Raw genomic sequence first — 26878 nt, 5'->3', positions numbered from 1 at the left:
TAGATGAGTAATCTTTTCCAGCCATTTGGATGTGTGAGGTTTAGGGGAGTTACCTGAGTCTCTATAATGAATTAATTTTAACTAAGCAGCACTCAAAAGAACCAAAATAAGTAATACACAAATGCAAAGCCCTAAACAGATGTAGAATAATTATGCAAGTTACTGAATAAATGATGAGTGAGGAGCTCGTGGAGAATTGTCAATGTTTCCATAAATGTTATGGATGTCCAAATAATGTTGTGGATTATTGTTTGAAACAAGGGATTGACTTTTGTGTTCTTCTGCCATACTATCAAAACTTACAGTGCATTTTAAAGAAAAAAGTATCAATGTGTTTGAAATGTTTAGCTTATCAACTAAAAATCATAAATATTAAAATTTTTTGCTGAGCATTGTTTAATGTGCGCCACATTCTTTCTGATCAGATCTCCAGCCCAACACCTCCCATCCTCCCTCCATGAGGCCGGACTGGCCTGCTCTGTTGTGTTTTCCGCATGATTGGGTGTGCTGTGGTTACAGAAACATCGAAGGTCACACTGCTGTTGCTGGCATGAAGCACAGAATGTCAGCAGTAATGTAGATTTACAGAGCAACATGGCCTGAGGCCAGGCCGATAGACCGTTTGTCAGCATGGGACTGGTTTGGTCACTGATACTAAATACACAACCAAGTTCAGAATAACTAGGTTATGTCATACGAAGGTGAATGTTAAAACAGGTTTATATTAAACCCAGTTAGGTTTTTCTAAAGCAGCTTGTTTCCTAAATGGTTGTTAGTGCAGCTTTTTAAGAAATGATTATAGTTATTATAAAGTAAGTATCACTTGTATTTGTAACCAGTAAAAGTGAAAAGAAATGTTATGTTCTTACAAGGGCCTCTCATGAAAGTGGCCGCATTTGTTGAATGGACTGTGCTGACTTTAAATTAAATTCTGCAAAACTTTTGTGGGGACACAGCAGACATGCAAAGCTGAGAAACAGAATCCTGACCACAACGCCACCTGGTGTTGAACAAAGGAAAAACGGCAGGATTACAACAACATCTTAGTGAGGAATGATTCAAATGATTATTGATGATCCTTAATCATTACGGATGTGAAACTCCTCAAGTTAAGTTACACTGTACCAACTGAACATGTTTTACTTTTATTAAAGGCCTGTTTGATATATATCCAGTCTTTGATGCTTCTGCTCATGATGACAAAAAGTTCATGCTCCATAGTGCATCACATTACAGTATAAACTGAAACTGTAACAAGTTAATAATTACTCTTTCACTCATGAAGAAAAGATCCCCTGAAAGACTGAACGTTAACAACTGAATATGAAAACAATATCTGTAAGGAAAATGCCACTCTTCAGTAAATAAAGTAAAAAGGTAATACACATAACACAGATGTTGTTTCATTCATCTTTAATGACACTGATTTGATCCAACAGATGGTGCATTATTCACCACTTGGACTGATTCCTTATCCATTAATTCCACACAATGTGAAAGTACCTTTTGCAGGGTTTTAACTCTTTGGTATCTGCATGATATTTGGTTAGAATGACTCTGGATGACAGGCTCATCATTTTAAACCAGAAAAAGGTTTACATTTTAAATCCAGTTGTGGACAGTTAAGTATGCAGTCTAAACTTTTTTACTGAAAAAAGAAACACTAAAGAAAATTTGTCTGCACAGTATAGTGATCCAGTGTTATCCCCTATGCGACAAAAGACTGAAGAATCGGAGAGACATATAGAATCAACATCATATGAAAAAGGTTTAAAAAGAGAGGAAATACATCTCCTGTCTCAATGTATGACATTCAAACTAGTGGTAAATACTTAATAATTGTGGTAACTAAAGAAGATGAAGGAAAAAATCAGCAGCTGAGTTTCGCATTTCATCCATTAATGAACAGATTATTCAAAAATCAAAATAAAACCAAATGTCCATTAGAAAATGTAAGCCACACATCATGTCCTCAAAATGGCCAATAAAATAAATGAAAAACTACTGTTCCCTTTGATAATCCTACAAGTCCAAGAAACTGTAATAGATTTTGATAATGCAAGGCAAAACCCTGCAAACATACTGTTTATATCTGCGGTGTTCTCCGGGGCTCAATTCTAGGACACCTGCATTTTTCAGACAATCACAGCATAGAGCGATCCCACCTGGTGTCACAGTGTCTGTGGTGTAACAAAGTAAATGACAATACAATCAAATGCTTCATGCAAGGGACAAAAATTGTTGTCATTACATTAGACAACATAAAATATTTTGACATTCATACAGTACATCCGAGACTCATTTGCCCTTTTTCAACATTACCAACACATTGTTTTGTGTTTCAGTTGAGTTCAGCAAAAATATACATAATTCAGGAATAAGAAATCAAAACGAAAACAAATTAATACGTTAAATTTTGCGTTTACAGTCTAACCAAAAGATTTGAGATGATTGTGCATACTTTACCACAAGGTAGTGGGGTCGGGGCAAAACCTACTTCTTTATCATCTTTTAACTATAACATTCAATATGGTTAGCGTAAATGTGTTCATGAGCTCAATAAAGAGTTATACTAACTGGTTTTCAACTGCACAAACAAATCATTTGGTATCACAGCCATTGAGACGTACTTGTATTTCAGTGCACATTTCTATCATGTACCGATACATTTTGGTGTGTTAATGGACATTTAGTGACGATTCAAATATGTCTTTACCAGATAAGATATCTGGGGAGTTTGGGGAACAGGAGTGGGGCAGCCTCAAACCTTCTGAGTAAAGTTCTCAGGAAAAACACCTTTGGCTGAAGTATCTTTGTTCTGCACCCAGTGAGACTCCTTCACGCCCAAGAGCCAGCCATCGTCCTGCAGAAAGACAGGATGCAAACTCAGTTTTATTGCAGAAATCTTTAAATTTCTTAAGATAAATTAACTAACAAGTAAACAAGGTTTAAAATTTATGTGGATAGTTGCTTTAAAGTGGTGGCTACCAAAAACTTGCTAAGAAAATGACAGCTATGCAGTAGTTTATTCTATGCAATGGCAAAGACAAGCTTACTAAAGTGTTGCTAGGTCATTGCTAAAGGCATCAAGGTAATGTCAGACCACCATTTAAAACCAAACCAAAATCAATTAGGTAAATCTTTAATTGTTTGTTCTTTGAGGAGTTTGACACAATTTATGTTAACCAATAGTGAACTGTAGTGATACTTCTGACCTAGGAAAGGAGAGTCGTCTAAAACAAAGGAAGCTACCATTTTACTATTAGCGCTGTTGACTCGATAGACAATAGACACTCTATTTAATAAACTTAGTAAACTTGTTGTCCCGTTAGCCATCGAGCTAGTTGGCTTGCTAACTGACAGTTAGCTAATTTCAAACAGAGTTAGCAAGCCGGCTAGCATGAGAGCTTAAGAGAATGAATGTTGCTGGATGACTAGCATGTTAGCGTTTAGCTCACAAGTTATAGCATTCCACCAACTATCCCTTTAAATAGTGACTACATCACCGTGATTCTAGCAACACCTATTTCGCACTATGAAAGAACTTTTCTGTGCCACTTTTTGGTGGGACCAGGGCTTTACTCGTATCTAAAAACCTCAGGTGGCTCTTAAGGTGTTGAAATAAGGTGAAAATGAAGTTGGTTGCTTAGTGGTTGCCGGGAAATCCTGGGTGTTTACTGGGGTTTTGCTACAGTGGGTTTGGCGCTAGGGTGTTAATGCGTGGTTGTGTCAAGTTTACTTATTCGATCGTGTGCATTTCAGGCATTTCTACACAGATTTATCAGTTAGTGTAAAAGAAGGAGACACGTGAAAAAGACAGACTGTGAGGTGTCAGTGACCTGTTCGTCTGGGTTGTCAAAGGCCATAACCAGCACAACATCTCCCATCTTCAGTTCCAGCTCGTCACCGTCAGTGGCAGCGTAATCGTGAATTGCTTTTACCTGGAGTCAAAATATAGGTTTTCATCGAATACGGGTCCTGGATATGTCATTTTTCAAAACCAGCCTTTCACAAGTTAATAATAGATAATGGAGCATAAAGTCATTTAACCTTGTAGATGAATCCTGGAGGGAGTTCGCCATCGGAGCCATTGGTTACCGCACTCTGTACCAAAAAAGAAGCAGAAAAGGTCCAGGTGTGTTATTAAGGACGTCAAAGAAATAATTAATGTAACTGGCAACATGTGCAATGAAGAAAGTCTGAAGCATTAAAAAAGAATTCAAAGTAGGAAAAAGAAGGGCGGTTTTTATGACTTTCACCAGACTTTAAGGGATCCTTGAATTCCAGGCTTTAACCTGTGATCTTTTCAAGACCCCACTGAGGTCGCACAGGCCTCCCTAGCCATCCGACCCTACCTGGGCCTCTCCATCATCGCCCCAGCTACCCTGTCCCACTTGGGCGCCATCGTTGTCCCAGTTGGACTTGTGTGCGGCGTTGACAGCGTCGCTCCAGCTTTCCTGACCCTGAGCTGTTCCTGTGTCGTCCCATCTGGGCTGGGTGTAGATCTGGGTGTTGCTTTCTTCGTACTCCCAGCCACCTTGGGCTTCTTTCGGGTACTGGTCGTGATCGTGCTGGGGTTCCTGCTCTGTGGCGGTCTGTTCTCGCTACACAAGGTCAGGGGTTGTGGAGCATTTTGGCGGGTTTGAAAGCAAGAGGAAGCGTAGGCGGAAGGATGGGAGGAAGATATATTGTAAGAAGTGGATGCCAGAGGAGCAGTTGGGTTGGCAGGGGTTTAAAGTGTACAATAAAAGGTCACGACCCGGGATTGTGCAGGATTACATAAAGCGAAGACAGGAGGTTGTGATGAAAAAAGATGCACTTGGAGTTATTCCACCATCAACAGTCCATAAATATGGAAAAATATAAAAAGAAGAGTAAGCTAGTAGCTGCATCTATCTTCCTCTGCTTGATCAATAGCACATTTTTCCATTAAAAACACAGGAACCTACGCTTACCCATGAGTCCCATGATGGCGCCTTCCATGGGGCAGTAAGAGACAAGAGAACTAGTGAGATGAAAGTGTGCAAGAAGCCTTCACACACATAAAACATTAATGTTTTCAGCACCCAAGACTTTTGCAGATTTCACTTGGAAAGCAATTTAAACGATTATCAAAAGTTTTTTTTGCTGATATATTTGAGTTACGAGAATAAATAAAATACCAAAAGCAGAACCAACTAAACGCATTTAAAAGCTGCCTAGACAGACTGCCCGGTTGTTGCTCCTATGTCAGGGTGCTTTTAAATATACATTTTATCAAATCGCCATGATCAATAAATCTGGTCAACTAATAAGACAAACAAACATTTGCATGCAAAGTCAGGCTGAATGGGCACGTATGTACAAAACCATGCAGTGGAAGTTCAACAAAAAAAGGTTGTTTCCTGATACAACACACACACACACTCAGATATTTCACAGATGACAGAGAATATGTTTATATGCAGTCTACATTTGATATTTGATCTCCACACCATGTGTAAGATGTAGAGCTGAAAAGCCTTTTTGAATTTTAAAAACTTTTAGAAAGTAAACGGCACTTCTACTGTTAAAGCTTTAAACTACGGCCCTGCAAGAGTCTCTTAAGATGTTCTCGACGCGCTATGGTTTTGAGAGAAGCTCAGTTCAGTAGGAGTGAAATTAAATATAGTAAACAGGTGTTTTAAACTGCATATAAACAAATTACTCAACCCGACAGCTCTGACTTAACTCCGCCGACCTTTGGCCTTAACAAAGCACACCCACCTTGGGAGCTGGACATGTGACGGGCTGCAATACATCCGCACTCCAATCCAGCAGGTTCACCCCTGACCAGGGCTCACACTGCTTCACACACACATCCATACATACACTCGGGTTAGGGGGGGGGTTGCTATCTGTTCAGCAAACTGAAGTTTATAGATTTGCAAACATCTGTATGTGGTGAAAAGACCACATGTAATGGTGGTGGAACCAAAGAGCCAACTTACTCCGAGCACTGAATGACAAAATGCAGTGCTGACATTTTATCTCTCCTAGTAGACCTCAACTGATGCTAGAGTTTTTAGGCCAATACTGATTTACTTATTTGAGGACAGTTCAAATCCAATGAAGATATCAGCCGAGCTTGTTTTTTTCAACTTAAATCATAACATAAACAGTTTTGGCAAGAATCCCTCACATATTGACACTTGGTCAAGACCCCTTGGCGTCGCTTTTTAATGCCCTAAGTGTCGTTTTTTTGACGTGGTCAAGTTAGCAACTATAAATATGCAACGAAACTACTAGTTAATGAAATGAAATGTTGTTTACATTCCTAAATGTTTCCAATTTGGTCGGGTTTAGAAAAAAATCATGGTTTGGCTTAAAATAACGTTACTTCTGTGACTTAAATTACGTAAGATAAGTAACGTTACTTGCGTAAGTTACGCAGCTTACTTAACCTACGTAACGAATAAAAGCACTCACTGTTTACTTTTTGTTTCACACGGGAAATGAACACCTGTCTCCTGGTTGAAAGTCCAGTTTCTGGCCCACCTGTGCACCCGATCCACCTCCTCACTTGAACTTTATCGTTGCATGTTATACACTTACCTTTAGTGTTAAAAAACAATGAACAATGACACTAAGGGGCTCCCCAGTGCATTATAAACTGACGCCAGAGGGGTCTTGACAATGCGTCCATATGTGACGACTTGTGAGTGACAGCGGGTTGGACAGTTACGGTAAATATAAGATAAAAGGGATTTGGAGTAACAGTTATTGATCTGAGCCAACAAAAATGACATGGTGCTCCTCAGGGGTCCATTCTCGGTTCTTTTACGTTTAACGTCCAACTTTTCGTCCGATTTCACATTTGGTTCTATAATTTTTTTTGTCTTTTCTATGTTTTCTTCCCTTCCGCCAATCTTAAATGGCGCACTCAAGAAAAGCAGTCACAGTGAGGCTTTCCTATTAAAAATGAAATATACATGCAATCCATACCTTTAATAAGCCAATAGTGACTGCTAGGATAAACACTGCCAATATATTGGTCACGCTCTAGTTTGTCAAATTAAACCGGGATGTAGAGTCTTGAATAATCAGTCTGACCTGCTGTGTCGTTTTTGTAGAGGAGTCTGTATTAGCATCAGGCACCGAGGCCTCGTCCTCGAACGAGTCGACACGCTTCTTTCTTTGGTCCGGAGATGGCGTAGGCCGACTGGGAGGAGGACCGGGCCTCTGCACCACCAGGAGGGTTTTAAATCAAAACCACACAACACACGAGTGCACGCATGCCAAAGCAGTGAGGGAGACAGAGACACATTAGTACACACAAAATGATGGATGGTTGAGCTTTTCCTTGTAGTTTAAGACAAACACTTTGTTTCTTCTCGTTCTCCTTTGATTTGACGGTCATGTCTTCTAGTTGTATTTGGATGCTTTTCATACTTTATATTCGTCAGCATCATTCTCATGTTGTAAATTCATGAACAAGATGTAGTTAAGTGGAGTTTTACTGTTGTTTGGTGGTTGTTTTTACCTTTGGTGGTGAGCTGGCTGAGTCGCTGTGGTTGGCTTCCTCACTGAGAAAGGAAAAGACAACAGGTAGGTGAGAGAAATATGTGGATATGAGCATGAAAATAGGGACAAAGTGGGAGAAATATAAGAGTAAAAAAAGAAAGAGAGATCTGATTATTTCACATGCAGTTTTGAGCTCCGTCCACATGAGGGCGACAAAAAGCTTTCATCAAACATCTACTGAATCTCAACAGGTTAACTTGAAACATGTCAGGAGTCAGATACAGTATCTAGAGCAAAAACATGCACATGACAACACACAGTACACATAATGTTATATCAGGTATAAACAAAACATGACAGTAAGTGTCACAGAAGAGTTAGAGAAGCAAAACGGGTTACAGGTTTAAAGCCCAGACCTGCAAAGCTGCAGGACTCTGAAGCTGCCCTTGAGCAAGATCTTAACTCCCACTTGGCCTGGAAGTACAGCTATCTGGGTTTTTACAATACAATACTGCTTTTCTGTTTTAAACTCGTGCTTTAAAGAAGATAAGCAATCTGAAATGTATTCGTGAGAAGGGGACACCCCCCCCCCCCAAAAAAGATATCCTGCACTTTATTTAATTTATCAAGTATCCAGTAAGAGTTCATGACAGATTAACTTTAGACTCAAAGGTTGGCAAATAATAACCCTCAGTGTAATAAATATCCTGTTTAAAACTGATTTATATAAAAAAAAAATACTTTAAAGTTGTAATTTTAAGAATTGTAAGTCTTCATAATATGACTTTATAATATCATGGCCTTTCTCTTATAAATTATTTTAATCTTGAAACATTGTGAATTTATTTCTCTATTTAATTGTTGCAACATTACAACTTTTTTTTTTTTACTGAAACACAACTTTGTTCTAAAAATATTTTCGATTTCAATTTATCCTGACAATGACCTTGCTAACATAAAAAGTTGTACAAAAAAAAGGGTTGAAGTGCCTCTATGTTTGAAAAGTGTTATATAAATCAACCTTCCTTGCCTTCAACATTTAAATATATTTTGCGTTTGCTTTATATCTGCTGCAGTAGCCTGTAGTTTAATTTCCTTTGTTGCCACAAACAAACAAACAAACGAGCTGATTTTATAGATAAATATAAAAGCTCAGCCTGCGTGCAGCACCTTTACCTCTTGGCACCATCTCCTGTCTTTGCTGCTGCAGTACCATCTTTTCTGCAGGGGCGGTGTGAGGGACGTTACTTTCATTTCGTCTACACGTCGTCAATAAATCTTTAAAATTTTAAAGTGTCTGACTGAAAACGCTGTTCCGTTCACTTACTTCAGCTGCCGCTGCTCTTCCAGTTTGGTCATGATGTCGTTCAGGTTTTGGCTGAGCTGAGGAGACACACAGAGCTGATAAGGACTGCTGACTCATAAAGACTGATCAGTCCAAGCAGTTTAATCAATCACACGTGACTCACCTTGCTCATTTCCCTGTGGAACTTCTCCTGTTGACCTGCCAGACCCTGGAATGTGTTAACATAGACGCCAACACGACTACACACACACAAACAAACAGTCGTGTTTCCATCACTTTACATTGACTTACATTCATTTCCCCCGAACCCCTAATCTTAAATTTAGTAGGCTAATCTGTGTTTGTCCACACACACACAAATTTTTAAACATCTGCACCGAGTCGTCATTCAAGATTTTGTAGAAGAAGAAAAAGTGTCTCACTTGTCCCACAGTCCTGGAAGCTCATCTTGTAACTCCACATTCAGCTCCTCGAAAATCTTCTGAGCTCGGCCCAGGTCCTCCTCCGCCTGCGACCACACACACACACAAAGAAACCATAATAATATACCCGTTTGTAATACGAACTATTCTAGAAAGACAGTTTTCCATGAGCACACGGACATGCAGGCAAACACATACAGGGTTTAATAACTACAGGCTTGTGAATGCTGTTAAACTTTGAATAATGATTAAAAAATAAATAAAAGGGTGCTTCAGTCAAATGTACCGATAGCTATGACATAAGAAATAATATTAACGCTAGTTTGGGTTGGGGATCAAATTATAGTGAGGCTCTCTACACATGATCAGTGAAGAGAAGGATCAGTAAAGACTAGTCAATAATGTGGTCAGATTTGACTGACACCGAAGAGCCCAAGAAGAAGCCCACCTGCAGCTTCTAATAGTTTATTTTAATTGATGGATGTCTAAAACGTATAAAGGTGAAGCCTAATACTCGGCCCGAGGTGCGCCCGCCCCGCCGGGCTCGTGCTGAAATGCAGGGCTCTACAAAGTAGATCTAAGGCTAATTATTTTCATTCAAAAAAGGACACTGATCAAAATTCAAAGCAAATGTAAATGTACCCGAGTCCCCTTGCCAGATGTTATTGGGCATCCTAAAATAGTAAACTGTTATAATACATTACACACTAGACAAAAGTTAAAAATCATAAACAATTGAGTAAACAAGATGAGCAAATAAAATCTAAAAATAATGATACAGTTATTGTTGGTTTTCAATAAGCCGTTTCTTAACATTACTCTTTAATGAGTAATAGGATGGCAACTGTCTAATCGATGGTGGTACTGAGTTCCATTGACGTGTAATAGGAATGCCGTTGGTTTGCAGGCATTTGGTCATAAACCAAATTATTGGACAAACTGAAATTGTGAAGGAATTTAAGGGTACTATGACACAGGTTTCCCCAGGACATGGTTGCTGAGCTAAAGTAAGCCAAAGGTGACGGCCAGGGACTCTCCAAATCTCTAGGTCAGACTCTGTCTCTCCTGTCCGCCTGCTTGTCGACTGACTGACGCAGCTGCTTTGATAATGATGCTCTGTTTTACATTTGCTTGGAGACCCGAGGTCGAGATTATCTTTATTTTGTTTCATTACAGACAGACTGACTGGCTCTATGCAGGGGAGTGAGAATGCGTTTCTTGATTTGAACCAATAGGACTCTTCACAAAATAACAACAATAACCTTATTTAGACACTTTGTGAATCGCTGAAGATCCGGGAAGGATTTCAGCCTGGATCCCTAGAGCCATTCTGCTAAAAACGCTTCGTGCACCCAAACCCTTCTTCATCATGTGCAGAGAGCCTGAGGAGGACCATCTAACAGATTTGGGGTGAGGAGGAGGGAGTCAGTGATGAACCAGAGTTTCACCTGGTTGTAGGAGAGGTTAGTCTGAGCCACCTGGTGGGCTGATATCAAACCCTGAGCCCAGCTGGGAGCCGCCATCTCCAACAGGGCTGCTGGCTAACCACGCACACCATGCAAGAGAGAGGAAGAGAGGCAGAGACAGAGAGAAGGACACAGCAAAGGAACGAGAGAAGAAGAGAAGGAAGGAGTGGTGGACGAGAAGAGAGGTAAAGAAGCAAACAAAAACAATTCAACGCAAACATGTTAGAGTCAGTTTTAATGAATATAATAAGGGCTAATTAGCGAACAAATTAAAGTGATACAGCTCACACCACCTGAAGTCTGAACCTTTCCGTTAAAACCTTAGTAAAAGCAGCAGAGCACGCTCAAACACACACAAACAATAATTCATCGGCCTACATAAATGTGCACGCACGCACACACACTTGTGGTTACCTTGGCGATCTTGGCCTCGTCCTTCTTCTTTCCTTTCTGTAAGGAGGAGAAGTGATGCCTGGCGCTGTCGAAGTCCACCATCTTCCTGTCGCGCTTCGCTATACGAGCCTGTTAGAGAGCTCAGAGTCATTTTAACATCAGGAAGTCTTTGGCGTCTTATTTTGAAACAGACCCGTCAACCAAAGAGTCCTACATCCTGTCCTCGTCCCTGCTATGACTTTTACATTTTACGTTCCTCCTGACTGCAGCTGCGAACATTATGACGATAAAACCTTCTCAGCAAAATCCTCCTCGTGTAGTTTTGCTCTTACTACACATTAAATTATTCACCTTTAACAACATATGACTTTATGCTTCTTTCTTATCGTTTGTCTCATAATGCTTGTTGTTGAAAACATCTTGTTATGATGATAAACTGAGCAAATATTTTGTTGTTGTTTTGGATGTTAAATATCCAGTTTTTTGAAAAACCTGAGGGCAGTTTTACTTTCTGTAAAAATAATTTACTGAACACTAAAAGTTTTTGTTTATATTATAAATGAAATGTTTTGTGTCTTAATTTGTTTCTTGATCTTCTTCATTCAAAATTATTTTGCATTTTCTCCTTTATTAATAAAATGTATTGTGTGTTTCAGTACAAATCAAACGTCTTGGACTTCATCCTGACTGATCTCCTAACAAATAACAACAGAAGACAGAAACATACGCACCTTAATATCAGGAAACTGAGCCAGGTACGTGTCCATAGTGATCAGAGATTTGTCCGTGATGTTCTGGTGGTAGTCCAACCAAAGAGTGTCTGTGTCCTGAAACACACACACAACACATTTCACATCATAATAAAATGAATAAAATCCAGATTTTAAAAAAACTACTTTACCCACCAAAACTAAAAGATCTCTAAAGAACTCTATTCTACATATATGTATAGTGTATATCAATAATTCATATATATATATTTCTATGTAGTTTCTGCCATTTGTAGGCTACAAGTATTTTCTAATTTATTTAGTTATGAAAAAGATGTGTTTGACTTCACCTGCATTTATGACTATTTTCCTTACAGTTTAATTAAACAAATAAATTGCATCTTCTGTTATAGCTACAAATATATAGTAGTGGAAGAAGTACTCAGGTCCAGTACTACAGTAAGTATCAATACCAAAAACTACCATAAAAGTATCAATCCCAGAAATAGAAAAGTAAAAGTCCTGCATTTAAACTAAAGTACAAATTATCATAAAAATATACTTAAAGTACCAAAATTAAAAATACTCATTATTCAGAATAATGTCTGTTATGTTATTGGATTATAATTACTGATGCATTAATGTGTTCATCACAAAGTATCTGTAATATTATATCATCATTCATTAGTTGATTTATATTTTGTGTTAATAATCTAAATCTGCAAGGCAACTAGTAACTAAGGTTAAACGTAGTGAAGTAGAAGTACTCAGAAAGTACCTCTAAATTGTACTTTTCACCAGTGTTGCTGCATTCATTAAATCAGCTGGTATTTCTGCATCGATAAAAAGTAAATGCTGGATGTTTTTAAGAAATCCTGCTGAGATCAGTCATGAAAAATGATCTGATTTCACATTTCTACAAGTTTATTATAGACGACTGGTCTGCTCTCAAACCAACCACGACTTCCTCTGCTGCAGAGCTGAACCAGTGCTTCTCACATGGGCAATCAACCACCAGAAATAACGGTTTGTGTTCATGTGCTCTGTCTTTCCGTCTGAAGACGACAGCTGCACTCGGATCAGCATTAGGTGGCGGGTTTTAATATGAATTAGTGGTGAGTGTGTTTTCTCTCCAGGCCACTACTGTAACCCCTAAAACAACCTGTGGGAGACACTGCGTTTTACATTTTGTACCTCCAAGTTATTGTCCATCTCCTTCTCTATCATCTCCTTCAGGACGGAAGGAGAGACGCATGCAGTTAAGAAAAAGAAAGTGTGTTAGCAGGCAGAGAAAGAAGGAAAAGACACAGGAAAAGAACGAGTGAGTCGCCCTGAAGCGAGTGATGAACTTTAATTTAACAAGCTTTAAGATGCTTCAATTTCCTTAATGTCTTTCCTGACCTTGCTTTAAAATGCACAAATGACCATTTTTGTTTCTTCTCAACACCAGATGAAGATCCCTCATTGATATAGTTTTTGGATTTGAAACAAACATTTCAAGCTGAGCAGAGACAGTCATGGCGAGAAGAAGAAAGAAAAGTGCTCTCTTATTCTTTTTTTTTGGCTTTGTGTATCAGTAAACTGTTTCCTCACCTCGGCCAGCGCGTCCATCTCCTCTTTGCCAAACCAGTCGGGTTCGTACATGTCGGCCAGACAGTCCTGAAGCCGCCGTGACGCATCGTGCATCGCTGAAATATAAACAGAAATACACACAATTACATAGAAGAGAATCGGCATAAAGTCAGATCTGCTTCCCTGTACAGCTTGTGTGTTACAGTTAAAGAGAAACTGATATAAAAAGTATAAAAAATGACTTTAGCCAGCTACAATATTAAAATGCATCTTACATGTTAGTGTGTCAATAGTGATGGGCGATATGGGAAAAAATGTTATCCCAAAAAAAATATATTCACATAATCCCATAATCATCAGAAAAAATTTCAAATTATTTATTTCAAGTTTGAAGGCTGATTTTTGCTCCTGAGTGAAAGATGGTTAATTTTGGTTTTAAATTTTTCTTCATGGTCACAAATCTGAGGTAGAACATTTAAAACAATTATAATAAAATCTTTTTCCAACAAATATGCAGGATTGAAATTTAGGTCTAATTAAAAATCTGTTTTCAATCCCTTTTCCTCAACAAAATAAATATTTTAATAGAAAATTGAAGTGCTCATTTGTTCACAATTAAAGCGAATTAACATTTATTAATATTGAGAAAAATTATATCCCAATAATAATTGATATTGTTTTATTGCCCGGCCCTTTGCATCAGTAATAATCATCTAATCGAATAACAACAATGACATTTTGGCTGCATAGTGAGTACTTTATATATAAAGAACACAACATTACTTAAGTAAAATGGAGTATTTTTAAATTGTGGTATTCCTACTTTTACTTCAGGTCTTAATACTTCTTCCACCACTGCCACCTGGTTAGTAAAACCCCAAAATAAATAAAAAAGTTCACCAGTTGAAACTTCACTTTCTGCAGCAATCTTTTAATTACAGTTGACTTACTTGAGTGATAAAATGTAGCGATAATACATACATTTATATATATATATATATATATATATATATATATATATATATAATTTTCAACATGCATGATACAAATGTTTATAAATACACTCACTTTTCACTGCTGCCACGTAGGCCTTCAGGTCTTTCTGTAGTTTGGTGCCTTCAGTCTGACAGGACGGGAGTTTGGGAGTGACAAAAAATGATTAAAGTAGCAGGATGGATTAAAGTATTTCAAGATTTTACAGTAACACATTTAAAATACATGAATCCGTCAGAAACAGGCAGGAATGTGTAAAAAAAAAAAAAAAAAAAAAAAAAAGGCTTGTGCAGAAGGTGGAAAATGTTTCCTGACCATCTGCTTGTTGAAGTTGGCCACCATCTCCTCGAAGGCAGCATCCCGGGTCTCATCTGCTTTGCCGAGCTTCTGCAACACCTGCGGAGGAGACGGTACGAGCACATGACCGAGCAGGAATGAATCTATGAATCAATGAATCTATCTGTGCATGTCTCAGTTCATTCACGGCTCTTTATTCAGATCTATAACTGGAGGCATGTTTCTGTCTATTTTCAGGCCGTCTGTCAAAGCCATGTGTCTCCCCGAAGTCTGCGGCTCACACCAGCTGCGTGTGTATGTGTGGGTATTACTCATGTTGTGGGGACGTGAATCTGTTTACACAGTTACATTGCGAGGACTCGCCTTCCTTATGGGGACTAAATGCAAATCCCCATAACGTAAATCATTCCTCGGTTTAAGGTTAAGTGTCCTGCTTTAGAACCTGTTTCACAATCAGCTAATATATTGCTCACATGGTGCATATTACTACATTAGTTTGTGTTTAATCAAATTACCCGCCACTTTATAATGCTCCCGTAGAAGAATACTTTCCAGACTGCACAGAAAGTGGGAGGAAGGGCCCTGGTGTTCATGATTTAGGAAGCAGTGTGGAACCAAGTTAAGTTGTGGAGGTCATTTTGCATCTCAAAAACAATTAATAGTGCCCTTCTTTAATTGTATCTGTGTGTTAAAATAGAATACCGCAATTACATACAAAGTAAATGCAAAGACAGGAACAGACACAAATTTGTGACGGGCGACGAAAATTGTACAAATACGCGAAATACGTGAAATTCGCTTATTCGTATATACATTTACTTCAAATTTCTACAGAAAGTGGAGACTGCTTGGAGAAAAGTAAGTACCTGGTAAGTACTTTACTATGAAACAAGTTAGCATAGCATAGCATAGCCCTGATTGAGCCGAACTTCATTTAGAAAACAAGCATTTTAAAAGTTGTTTGCTTGTCATCTTGCGGACAGACCTGATAGAGCATGACTTAATATGTTAAACAAATCAGCATCATGATGTCGTTACTTCGGCATCATTTTGATCTGTTTATTGCAATTAAAATCACAGCAAAACGTTTATCTTGTATGTCAACACACCATAAGTTTTAGTTGCCCTACGTTAACCATCTGTCCAGAGGGAAAAAGTCTTATTCTGTCTCTGCGTTCTGTCCGCCTCTTTCACTGGTCCAATCATTTCCATTGAACATAACAAAAGCATAATTTTTAAGTGACACATTTGATATCTTACCATTATTAATAACTACATCTGTATATATTATATCTGTTGACTGTGTAGATAAATGTCAGGTGATCAGTGCTGAAGGAGGGATTAGAGAAAGAAGAGAAATCAAGGTGTTCGTTTTGTTGTTGTGAGTTTAAAAAGGTCACCGGCTAATCTCGTCTGACTGACAGCACACCGACGAGCCTCTAACTGCTCCGCCACCGCCATCACTACCACCACCGCCGCCGCCACCTGCTGCTCTAATCCTGTGACGGATACACAAACCTCGATCAACACGACGGCGGGGACTTCCCCACTGCTGCAACACACACCTGCTCACCAGTTTTTATCAACCGGAGTCTGTTTATAGCTCTCAGAGGAAACACAGACAGTCATCCGCACAATATCCTGCTCAAGTTAAAGTACAGAAGTATTATAATGTTCAAAGTTTGTTAAAATTACTTTGTTTACATCATAGATACACACCAAGGGGATTCTCAGCTCTCCTGAACTGTACTGTACATTCTGGGGATTAATATTTGGGATGTTGTATATTCATATTTACAGTACAGGATATTAATTTTGGATACTGTTACCCAAAAGGAAACTTTCTTTCTGAGACGGAGATTTTCAGATGAATTTCATGTCTGTAGGAAAAGTACAGAACGTGAATGACAGGAAACAGGGACAAAACATCTAATAACTATCTTTCTATATTATGAATTGTCAACCCTATATACTGTTCATATTTAAAGACATGTTATTTAAATATGTTTATAACATACTAAAAATAAGTTGTTTTCTTATTATCTATATAATACATGCTGTACTGTGTGACCTTGGTCTGGATTACCAGATTACTCTGGCACATACATTTATACACACTGCATAAAGCTTTCTTGCTTTGTTTTCTTTATATGTATTTTAACTTGTTGTTGTTTATCAGCTCGGTCTTGTGGCTTTCAGCTGTGAATCACTTTGTAAAAGTTTGCAAAATGCAACATAAATAAAGATTATTATTATTATTATTTGAGTTCAGGTAGAAAATTTAAAGCCTTGGCTGAAGTTCAGCTAATTTAATCAGTTGTATCTATTAAAATCCGGCCCTATATTTGGACGACACACCTGGTGTCTCCTTTACGGTGTCTGTCGGTTCATTGTGTGCCAGTAAAATGCTCCACGGTGCATTCAGGTGAATCCTGTAAAGTCTGGAATGATCTGACCCTGCTGTATTCACCTGTGTGGAAACTCAAGTATATGCTATATACTTGAGTCTGTAAATGTGTGTGTGTGTAACTGCTGTCCGCCTCCCGTCAGTGTTCAATTTCAACTCCTAAAAATACAGCCTGAGCACACACACACACAGGTCTGTGGGGTATTAAGAGCTATAGATAGATACAACCCCGCCCTACACACACACACACACACAAACACACACAAATCGGAGCCCCACCCACAGCAGTGAAGCATGCTGGGAGTCCTGGGAGGGGGGGACAGGTGTGTAGGCCAAGCAGGGATACTCTGAGGCTTGATGACTGTGGATTCACATTACTAATCGCAGAGAAACTAGATTTTAACATGGGAATTCTTGACAAGATAGGACGGCAGGAGCAGTCTGGGGATTTGCCGGTTTCATACTTTTTATTGCGTTAGTGTTTAAATTTGTATAATGTATTCATTCAGGTTCGTTTTAAGGCTTTAGGTCTATACGTTTGGACTTTATATGCTTGATTTCTGCTTTTGCTGTCAGTCATTATGTTCATTGATTTGATTGGTTTAATGGCAGCCTGTTCTCCTTCCCAGAGCGTGAATTAGCTACGCTTTGTTACGTCTTTCGGTGTCTGGTACCAACGCTCATTGCACCCTTTAGCGCCATTGTTCAATGCCAACAGTACTACTATAAATGATGGAAAAGTCCAAGTAAGGAGATGGCCGCAGTGGAGGGGTGGGACAAAAAACGGACTTTCACCCAGGAAGCCGGTGTTTGTTTCCCGTGTGAAACAAAAAATCAACATTGATTCCTGTTTAACTTACATCATTTTAAACACGGCAGTTATTTTAAGCTAAACCATGATCTTTTTCTAAACCTAACCAAGTAGTTTTGGTTCCTACACCTAACCAAACTGCGACGTTTCACAACGTTGCCCACTAGCTTTATTTTGAAAGCGTAACCAGACGTTGCTTACTTGACCACGGAGCCCTATATGTCCAAAAACAATGCTAAAGGGTGCCAGGGCATTATATAGTGATACAAAGGGGTCCCGACAAAGCGTCCATATGTGAAATCTGCGATGAGAACAGGTTGTTCATGGAGGACGCAGACACTGAAACAGGTTTACAGGCTTTTGCTCTCAGATTGTACTGATGCAGATTTAATATGTAGACAATAATAGAAGCTGCAATTAACTGCAGCTTATGTAACTTTTTCAAAACCAAAGAATGAGCACAACTTGTCTGTTATGTTCCTGAAAGGTTTTAAAATGTTTGTCTTTTATGTGTTATGTCTGAATTTTAAAAATATACGATACAGGAGAGCAGTTCACAGAGTTTTGGGGAAAAGTGTTCACTAAAGGGCTTACAGAAGGTGAGGTTAGGCAGTCCGATGGGTTTTTGGGAGGTCGAGGGGGGTTGAAACCTTTGGGTGCTGAAGGTGAGGGGGTGTTAGTGTCATGGGGTCCTGCCTTTTTGGCTCCCAGCACCACTCCGGGTCTCCAGCTGCTCTCTGAAGGGCACCGTTTCCCCCACCTCCCTCCTCCGTCACCACACTCATCCGGATTCCACTGAGGGGGAATTTTCCCAGCATGCTCTGCGGCACAGCTGACCGGTTCACGAGCGGGTGACATCACACCAGGAGAGGCTCGGGATGATTCTGTCAGCTCGTCTGATGCAAATTATTACTTTCAGAGAAATAAAAGAAGCAATGAAATTAAATATGGCCGCTGACTCCTGTTGTGTTGTTCACAGGATTTAAGGCGTAAGTATGCTTCCTCAAGTTCTCGAATGCAACACCATGAATGTCTTCGAGGAGAGGGTGAAATGTTCGATTCATCACCTCACGTCTCTGTGATGACGTTTTTTTTTGGCCACGAGCCGTTTGAAACAGACACACTTTTTAGACGTGGTCGGCTGAAACTGCGTACAAACTTTTGAGCATACTCCAACCTTTGATGCAACAAATGGTAAATGGTCTGTGTTTGTAAAGCGCCTTTATTGTCTTTCTGACCAATCAAAGCGCTTAACGCTACGTCATATTCACACACATTCAGCCAATTCATAGACGTTCATACGGTGATGAGCAGAAGCCGGAAACTAACGCAATCACACACCGACTTGCAATTGGAGCAATTTGGGGTTCAGTGTTTCACCAAAGGACTCTTCAACATGCAGACTGGGGGAGCCGGGCATCGAACCATCTGATAAGTGGACAACCGCTCAACCCCCCCAGCCACAGCCGCCCTTAAACCACCATAGCTAGCAGGATTAAAAATTGTAATCCGAAGAGCAACTAAAGATGTGAGACAACTGTGGTGGAGTAAAAAGTTGAAGGATTGGAAACAGAAAGAATGGAAATCCCCAAGTAAAGTAGAAATACTACAAATTAGTACTTAAGTACAGAACTTGACTGAATGCACGTAGTTACATTTCATCACTGGAGACACGTTAGGGATCTCTTCATAACAAGTACAGTCTGTCACTTAAAGTCTGCAGATCAACAAGTTTACATTACGTCACACAAACTGTTGCACAGAATCAACATCATGCAGACGAATTAAAGCTATATTGAGAGCGCCACGAGAAGTGAAGTCGCACCACTGGCTGCTGCTGGTATGTTTAATATCAAAGCTCCCAGACGTCTGTCTAAATTTAGTTGGAATTCAGAATATTCTACTGCAGCTTCACACTTATCGAACAAACATTATGTGCTTTGAATTTCAACAAAGATTGTCCTACTTGACATAAATTCTCGTCTCAGGTGCTCAGTTTCTTCACAACACTTAGCTCCACCAAAGAAGTGGGTAGCTGTGCAGCTCCATATTTAATTTTGGTTGTGTAATGTTGTGTAATTGCTTGGTTTAATGTTATGATGTTATGAGAGTTAGGGGGTAATTTTGAGAGAAATATAATAATATAAATATAGATAAATAAAGAGAGAGAACTCATTATAGAGCTGCAATGACTGATAATCAATTAGTTGTCAACTATTAAATTAAACAGTTTTGATAATAATCGATTAATAAGTCTTTTTTTTTTCTATAAAAGTTAAAATTCTCTGATTTTCTGACATTTTATAGACGAAACAACTAAGCGATTAATGGAGAAACTAATCAAAGTGAAAATAATCCTTAGTTGCAGCCCAACTCGTAATATGTAAAGTAAAGTTGCAATTTGACAAGAAAAGTTCATCTAATAGTATAAAGTTGTAACTGTACAAGGAGGTTGGAGGGCGGCGTGCCAGCTGACAGACAGCTGAAGCCGACGCTCCCCTCCTCCACCTCAGCCGGCTTCAGAGGGAAGACGATACTCTGACCTTCCTCTTTACTCCCAGCTCTCCAGCTCAAAGGCTCAGTATCGCCTGAAAGTCACACCGGCTTCCAAAGTGCTGCTTTTTGTGTTGCATTTGAAGAGTGAAGAGTTAAATTCGTACTTCTCTACAGTCTGCAGGTAGATTTCCTCAAGATAAAGATCACCGAAGGAGGGGAAACCTTGAATTCTCTGTGTGTGATTCCTGGATTTCAAGGCGCTGAGATTCATTTCAGTGCTCTGTAATGTGGGCCAAGATTTTATAGATAGTAAGGTCATGAGTCCACGAACCCCACCCACGTGGGAAAAATTTGACCATCCATCAACCAAACAAGAGTTACTTTTTTTTTTAAATACTCAAATTCTCTTTACTCTAAATTAATATTTTCACCTTGAAACTGTCAAACTGGATAAAAATCAGTCTTTACAAAACAAAAGGTGCAGAAAGTGCAGAAAGTGCATAATCACAGATTATTAACCGCCAACAGGAAGCTTTTTTCATTACTGCTGGCCAAATGTGAATAAGTCTGAGTATCTGGGAGCCTATTTAGAGCTCTGCAGAGAGACCACATGGCTTTTTCTTGTAATGTCGAGAGTCTGAGTCATGACCTCTGACGCCTCTGACCAGGCCTTGTGTGGCTTTTTTTTTTATAACCGAGTAGCGCTTCCATAACATAAAAGTGTTATTCTTTCCTGATTAGTTATTGTTATTGCCTGGATCAAAAACACATTAATATTTCGCAGATTTTTGCTGCGGAGAAAAGATCAAATCCAAGCTCTAATTCTCCCTGGCTAAAAAAAACACCAATCAGATATTCAATCTTACTTTAATTAACTGTTTTAACCAACGGATTATGTTGCACATGTGTGTTCCTGACAGGATAAAGGTTTTTATTCATGCTAATCAACAAATGAGGGGCTCTTAAAAGACACTGACGTTCCTTTAGGTGAAGCTGAAGTTGTTCGGTGGGTAAGAAACACACTTTCACGCAACGCTTGTGCACGTGAGGAAAGGGGTCTCCGGAGCGCCAACCCTTTATAACAGATCTGCAGGAAGTGGCCTCCTTTCTGAGTAGTGACGTCACTGGTTGGAGGGGGACACACAGACGCAAGACGGGATGACCCAGGTACTAATTTGGATTCCCCCGTTTGAAAACAGAGTAAACCAAACGCCGTCCGCTTGAACATTTATTTAGGCTACACAAACAGTCCACTCACTTAATGAGGCTGCCGATGAGTTAAAAAAATGAGCCTGTAACTTGTTGTAAATGACATATATTTCCAAAATGTGTTTTTACAAGCACACACGCTAGCGCACCACCATCATCAGCCGGATTTCAAATAACGATGAGACTTCCTGTCGGGAGGAAATCACAGAGAACAACCTCCTGCTCAACGTCAGCAAAACCAAGGAGATAAAGACACACTCCTGTCTACATCAGCGGCGCTGAGGTGGAGCAGGGGAACAGTTTCAGGTTCGTGGGAGTCAACATCACAGAGAACCTGACACGGTCGTCTCACATCTCCACGCTGGTGAAGAAAGCTCAGAAACGAGTGTATTTCTTGAGGAAGCCTAAGCCAAATTCCCACGCCACGTTCTTGTCAGCTTTTACAGAGGAGCAATAGAAAGCATCCTGGAAACATCACAAACAGCGATATCGGTGAGGTGCCTGCAAACAAATTCATCTTATTATCCAATATCCTGTGTTGTAAAATTATAAATAAATCTCCCTTGAATCAATTAAATCACTCGAAAGCTCCACGACGAGCTTCCCTCTCGATTCAAGAGCAAGCTGCTCATAAATTAAGTCTCACATTAGGACAGAAGGAACGTGGGACATGTGGGATGCCGTTTCATTCAGCTGTGAGCTCCGGTTGCTATTTAAAGTTCGTTAAAGTGCTGCTGAAATGATTGATCGGGCTCGTCCGGTTGAAACAGCAGGAGGAGGAAACTCTTTGAAATTTATGTTTTTAAAAGGTTCAACATTCTGGGGAAAAAAAAACTTTACGGTGTTTCTCTCTGAGAGTGAGATGTTCAGAGAGATTTTAATCTCATGTATGTGCGTACAGACCAAGAGTCAGAGCCGAGATTAGCTTAGCTTAGCATAAAGACTGGAAGCAGGGGGGAAACACACCCCCTCTAAAGATCACTGATTAACATGTTTGTTTTCTCTGTGCACAAACTTTTCTGGAGCCAGGCCTCCTGTTTCCTGTCTAAAACAGACGGATCACTTCCTGGCTTGTGATTTTAGGGGGAGTTAGAGGCTGAAACTATTTTTTGAAGGTTGCGATGACCGTGTGAAGCTTCCTGGGGCAACGTGAAACAAAACAGCAGTTTTCAACGGCAACAATTTTGGCGTATTTGTAAAATTCTTGTTTTCTACAGTGTGGGGAGGGTACGGCTCTAATTAACTTGGTTAAGATTAGGGGAACATCGTTGTTATGGTTGATAAAGGGGCAAACTCCTGTCTCCTGTATAAAAGCCTGATGTGCTACATAACAAGTGCATTTGCTAAAATACTGTACTTAAGTAAAATACTTTTACTTTACCTGAGTATTTCCTTTTTCTGTTACTCTATACTTCAACTCCACTACACTTCAGGAAACATTACACTGTACATTTACTTAAGTTAAGTTACTTCTGATTAATAATCCAAATATGATCACTAAATACATTTTTATGAATTATTACAGGTTAAGCTAAGACTTTATTTATCCATGAAGGTAAATTCATAAGCTACCCAACAATTTACAAAGTAATTAAAAGCGGTCCCACATCTTTACTGCAGCAACATAAAGTGATGTACATTTTAATATCAGATAAATTATAATCTGTGTTCATTATTTGTTGTTGACAAACCTCCCGACACCAAGGGTAGCCATGGCGCTGCCAGTTTGGCTGCGCCAGGGCTGATTTAATCAAGGTGCAACGGGGCCACAGGGGCAAACAGTTTTCTGACCGTGCAACGTGCAAAGTGGTACGAGGAATGAAGGTGGAATTATTGTATTTTGTTTGGTATTTACACCTATGAATGTATTCTGTGTACTGAAAACCGCATGAGCTTAAAAAATGGCAACATTGGACTTTGGATCACATAGTGCACGTGTCTTAAATAATACAATCATCCAGTCTGCAACCGTAGCGGCCTTTTTTGATAGGCAAAGGGTCCCTACATAATCCAATAATATAATATTATACATACAGATATATACTTTTGGTAGTTTGAGTGTGTTTTGATGTAAATATTTTTGTATGTGGCCAACCTAAACCTGTGTACCTGTGTGTTCCAGCACATAATGTAACTCCCACAAAGGTTTTTTCACATTTGATTGTGCACAGATTTTAAAAAACAGATTAATCACGTGAATTAGTGAGTGTTAGAGATGTTGGTTGGTGTGTTTTTGAACTTTGGACAGAGCCAGGCTAACTGTTTCCACCTACTTCCAGTCTTTAAGGCCACTTTATACTGCACCTTCCCAAAAATGTAACTACACGACGCGGCGAACAACTGTGATTGGTCGGCTTGTCAGCTTCACATTTCCTCCAACGCATTTGCGGCGTGTCCTCCTTCTTCTGCCTCAATTCAAGGTTCAAGGATCCTACAGTCCTCTGATGTCTTCTCTCGTTTCTGCGTTTTAGTAATTTCACTCAAACTATCGATCAGCTCCAATTACAACATGCACCAATGCACAAGTATAAATTCTCATGTCGGCACGTAGCTTACAACGGCGCAGACTCAACGCAGAAGTATTAATTGGTCTTTATGCTAAGCTAAGCTAATAGCCTCCTGACTCTAGCTCTGTCTGGACTCAACAACATCAAACTTCTCCTGCAGCTCTTGGAAAGAAAGCAAATAACCATGTATTTCCCAACAATGCTGAAGAATTCTTTTAACCAAACCTCATGAGGATTTTTAACAGTATTAGAAAATATAACTTCAAGGAATAAAATGACTTTAGAAGAAGGAGAGTGTCGGAGTGCGGATCTGAACTTTTGAAATATGTGCAGCTGCCACCAGGAATGAGGAAGGAGGAGTTAGAGTTACAAGTATCTAACTGCTGAGAGCCTTTTTTAAACTGGAAACACAGACAGCAGAACGACCAACTAGGAAGCATAAAGACAAACAAGCGCAGAACAATACGTGATTTAAATATGACATAAGACTGACAGCAGTCTGGTGTGGTTACGAGGTGATTTGAGGGTAAAACCTCAGCAGGACAGATAATAATAACTCATCGACCGTTGATCTGGTTTCATTCAGATCACTGATCAATTTCAGAGCTCCTCCTGCGGTTTACTATTCAATCCATATTGTTATTTGTACTCCGGAGTTACTGCTTCATTTGCAAATAAACTTTTAGCTTTAAATATGACAAATGTTTTGTTTCAGCTAAATTAGACGTGCTGTTTTCGTCATTCTGTACTTTTCCAGCCATTTACTTTGGATACCTGGGTACTTTTTACTACATGTACTAACTTACTATTACTTTTTGAATACAAGATTTGTTCTTGAAATTGTGTATTTTGATTAAGTTGACGGCTTCTTGTACTGCTGTAGTAGTATCCAAAGTACAAAAAGCAGTATTGTTCCTTTGCTAATAAAATAAACTCTACTTTGAAAACTCAATTCTCCTACTTATCCCCAGGGATAAATTTAAGGACTTCTTCTTCTTCTAATATAATTATAGTACAAAAAGTAGCTAAGCAGGACCATGAATGCATCGTGACAACTGATATTAATATCTCAACACTCAGAACTACTTCGATTGTTCCCCTCTAGGGGAGAGTCTCAGCCCTGCAGCTTGTTGGAGGTTCAGTTTCTTGCTCAAGGACACTTCAGCTGTGATCAAAGTTAAAATATCACTTTTTTATCCTTTCATTTTATACATGACCTAAATACGCCTTACTTAAGTTGAAAAAAACATAATCAAGTAGACTTTACAAATGACAATTGATCATGTCAGATATATATTCACCAAATACTTTGAGAAACACTGCAGACTTTGTAAATTAAAATGAGCTTAATTCAGTGGTGTGTTTATTGCTTGTTAGGGGATGACCCCAGATTTGGGTTTAATTTACATATTATGGAGTTGAAATGGGTTTTATGCGTAGATTACAGGAGATTTAAGGGGTAGAAACTCTCAAATAGTGCTAAAGACATTCCTGCTTTTCAGCCTTAAGGATATTATTAAGGACTCTTCAGGTGTACTGATGTGTTTCATGTTATTTGGTAAATTTTAAGGGGATTTAACGCATTAAATACCTCTTGCACTGTGTGTTACTTTTTATTACAGAAGTTTTAAGGTTAGACTTAAGGGATTTAGTTTCACAGTGATAGTTTAATAGGTACATGACTTTTACCCTGAATTTACAGATTCATTCAAAATGATTACAGTGTTTTCTCCCCTTTTTGAGGTTGAAGTTAATTTAAATCTCAAGGGGATTTAACTGTGCAGAATATTACTTAATATATCACAATCCATGAGACTGCTTCACAATGGCAGATGGCTTGAATGCTGTTGAGATTTCACCCCTTAAAAATCCTTAAACCCTGCAGAGAAATAACGTAATAAATTAAAGGTACATTCAGCGTCGGTTTTGTTAAATGTCACAGGGTTGACCTCAACATTTAAGGTTCAGGTAAAGGTTAATTCAACCCCTTGAAACTTCCCTTGAATCTGTTAAAGTGCTCTAATAAACAACAGTCCACTGATTAATAAATAAATTAAACTGAAGGTTGAAAAGTTTAGGGTTCGGTTTCACAGTGACAGGAGGACACAGTGTCCTGCTGCCATGCGAGCCTCGTTTTATCAGCTCTGAGAAAAGTTTACCTTCTCCTGCGCTCTGGTGAGCCTCTTCTGGACGTTGATGGCCAGTTTCCCGGCGGTGACCCCTTTCCCTGTCTCGGCCATGTCGCGCGGTGTGGATCGGGCTCCCCGGCGGAGTCAGGAGGACCAGCGAAGGGGACGAAGTAGAAGAGCGACAAGCGGGAGAAACGCCGTTGAAGGAGACCCTTCCCTGCAAAGCGACGGTGCGTAAAGCCCCTCCGACGGGAGATTTGGCTCGCTGCGAGTAATTCTAATCCCGGTGACAGCTTCTTAAAGGTGCAATGCGTAATTTAATCCGGTTTATGTGTGACAAAACAGAAAAGCAACAAAAAGCAGGTGGAGTTTTGCAGACAGAGCAGAGGGACAGATTCAGATATCGTCCTGATCTCGGCCCTCACTGTTAATTGATGGAGACTTGAGCTCGATATGGGGAGATATTAGGTTTCCTACTCAGTCATCCTCTTAAAGGCGCAGCAGGTTGTTATTATTAGCAGACATCTGTTGCATACATGCAACTGGTGTGTTGCTGTCTTTACACACGGACTTATTTAAGCGCGCAGGGCGGTTTCCAGTCAAGTGTGGGGGCTAAATCAGTCCTGATGCCCCCTGGAGACGCGCATTCATGAGCTGCACACACACATAATGACAGAC

At 39.5% G+C, this 26878-nt stretch overlaps 1 protein-coding gene across 12 annotated transcripts; it reads right to left on the bottom strand.

Annotated features, from left to right (window-relative positions):
- Nucleotides 1–1396: 1396 nt before the first annotated feature.
- On the bottom strand, nt 1397–26757 carry bin1b (bridging integrator 1b). 12 transcript variants are annotated; one of them, XM_038715131.1, is made up of 16 exons: nt 26231–26757; nt 14660–14740; nt 14420–14474; nt 13373–13467; nt 11801–11896; nt 11091–11198; nt 10659–10751; nt 9211–9296; nt 8952–9027; nt 8810–8865; nt 8659–8703; nt 7502–7544; nt 7072–7209; nt 4051–4104; nt 3840–3941; nt 1397–2863 (listed from the first exon to the last, which is right to left on the bottom strand). In XM_038715131.1, the coding sequence occupies exons 1-16, from the start codon at nt 26309–26311 to the stop codon at nt 2762–2764; spliced, it is 1311 nt and encodes a 436-aa protein (XP_038571059.1). In that variant the 5' UTR covers nt 26312–26757; the 3' UTR covers nt 1397–2761. The 12 variants fall into 12 exon arrangements, with proteins under 12 accessions (XP_038571059.1, XP_038571075.1, XP_038571000.1 ...); XM_038715147.1 differs by having other exon boundaries at nt 7072–7200; XM_038715072.1 differs by lacking the exon at nt 26231–26757 and adding an exon at nt 18454–18732.
- Between the last annotated feature and the right edge of the window lie 121 nt (nt 26758–26878).

Source organism: Micropterus salmoides, unplaced genomic scaffold, assembly GCF_014851395.1.
Source record: "Micropterus salmoides isolate LMB-PRFRI ecotype aquatic unplaced genomic scaffold, ASM1485139v1 Ms_hic_scaffold_1, whole genome shotgun sequence".
Lineage (NCBI taxonomy): Eukaryota > Metazoa > Chordata > Actinopteri > Centrarchiformes > Centrarchidae > Micropterus > Micropterus salmoides.
Note: the sequence above shows the minus strand (reverse complement) of the source record. Positions and strands in the feature narration are given on the sequence as shown.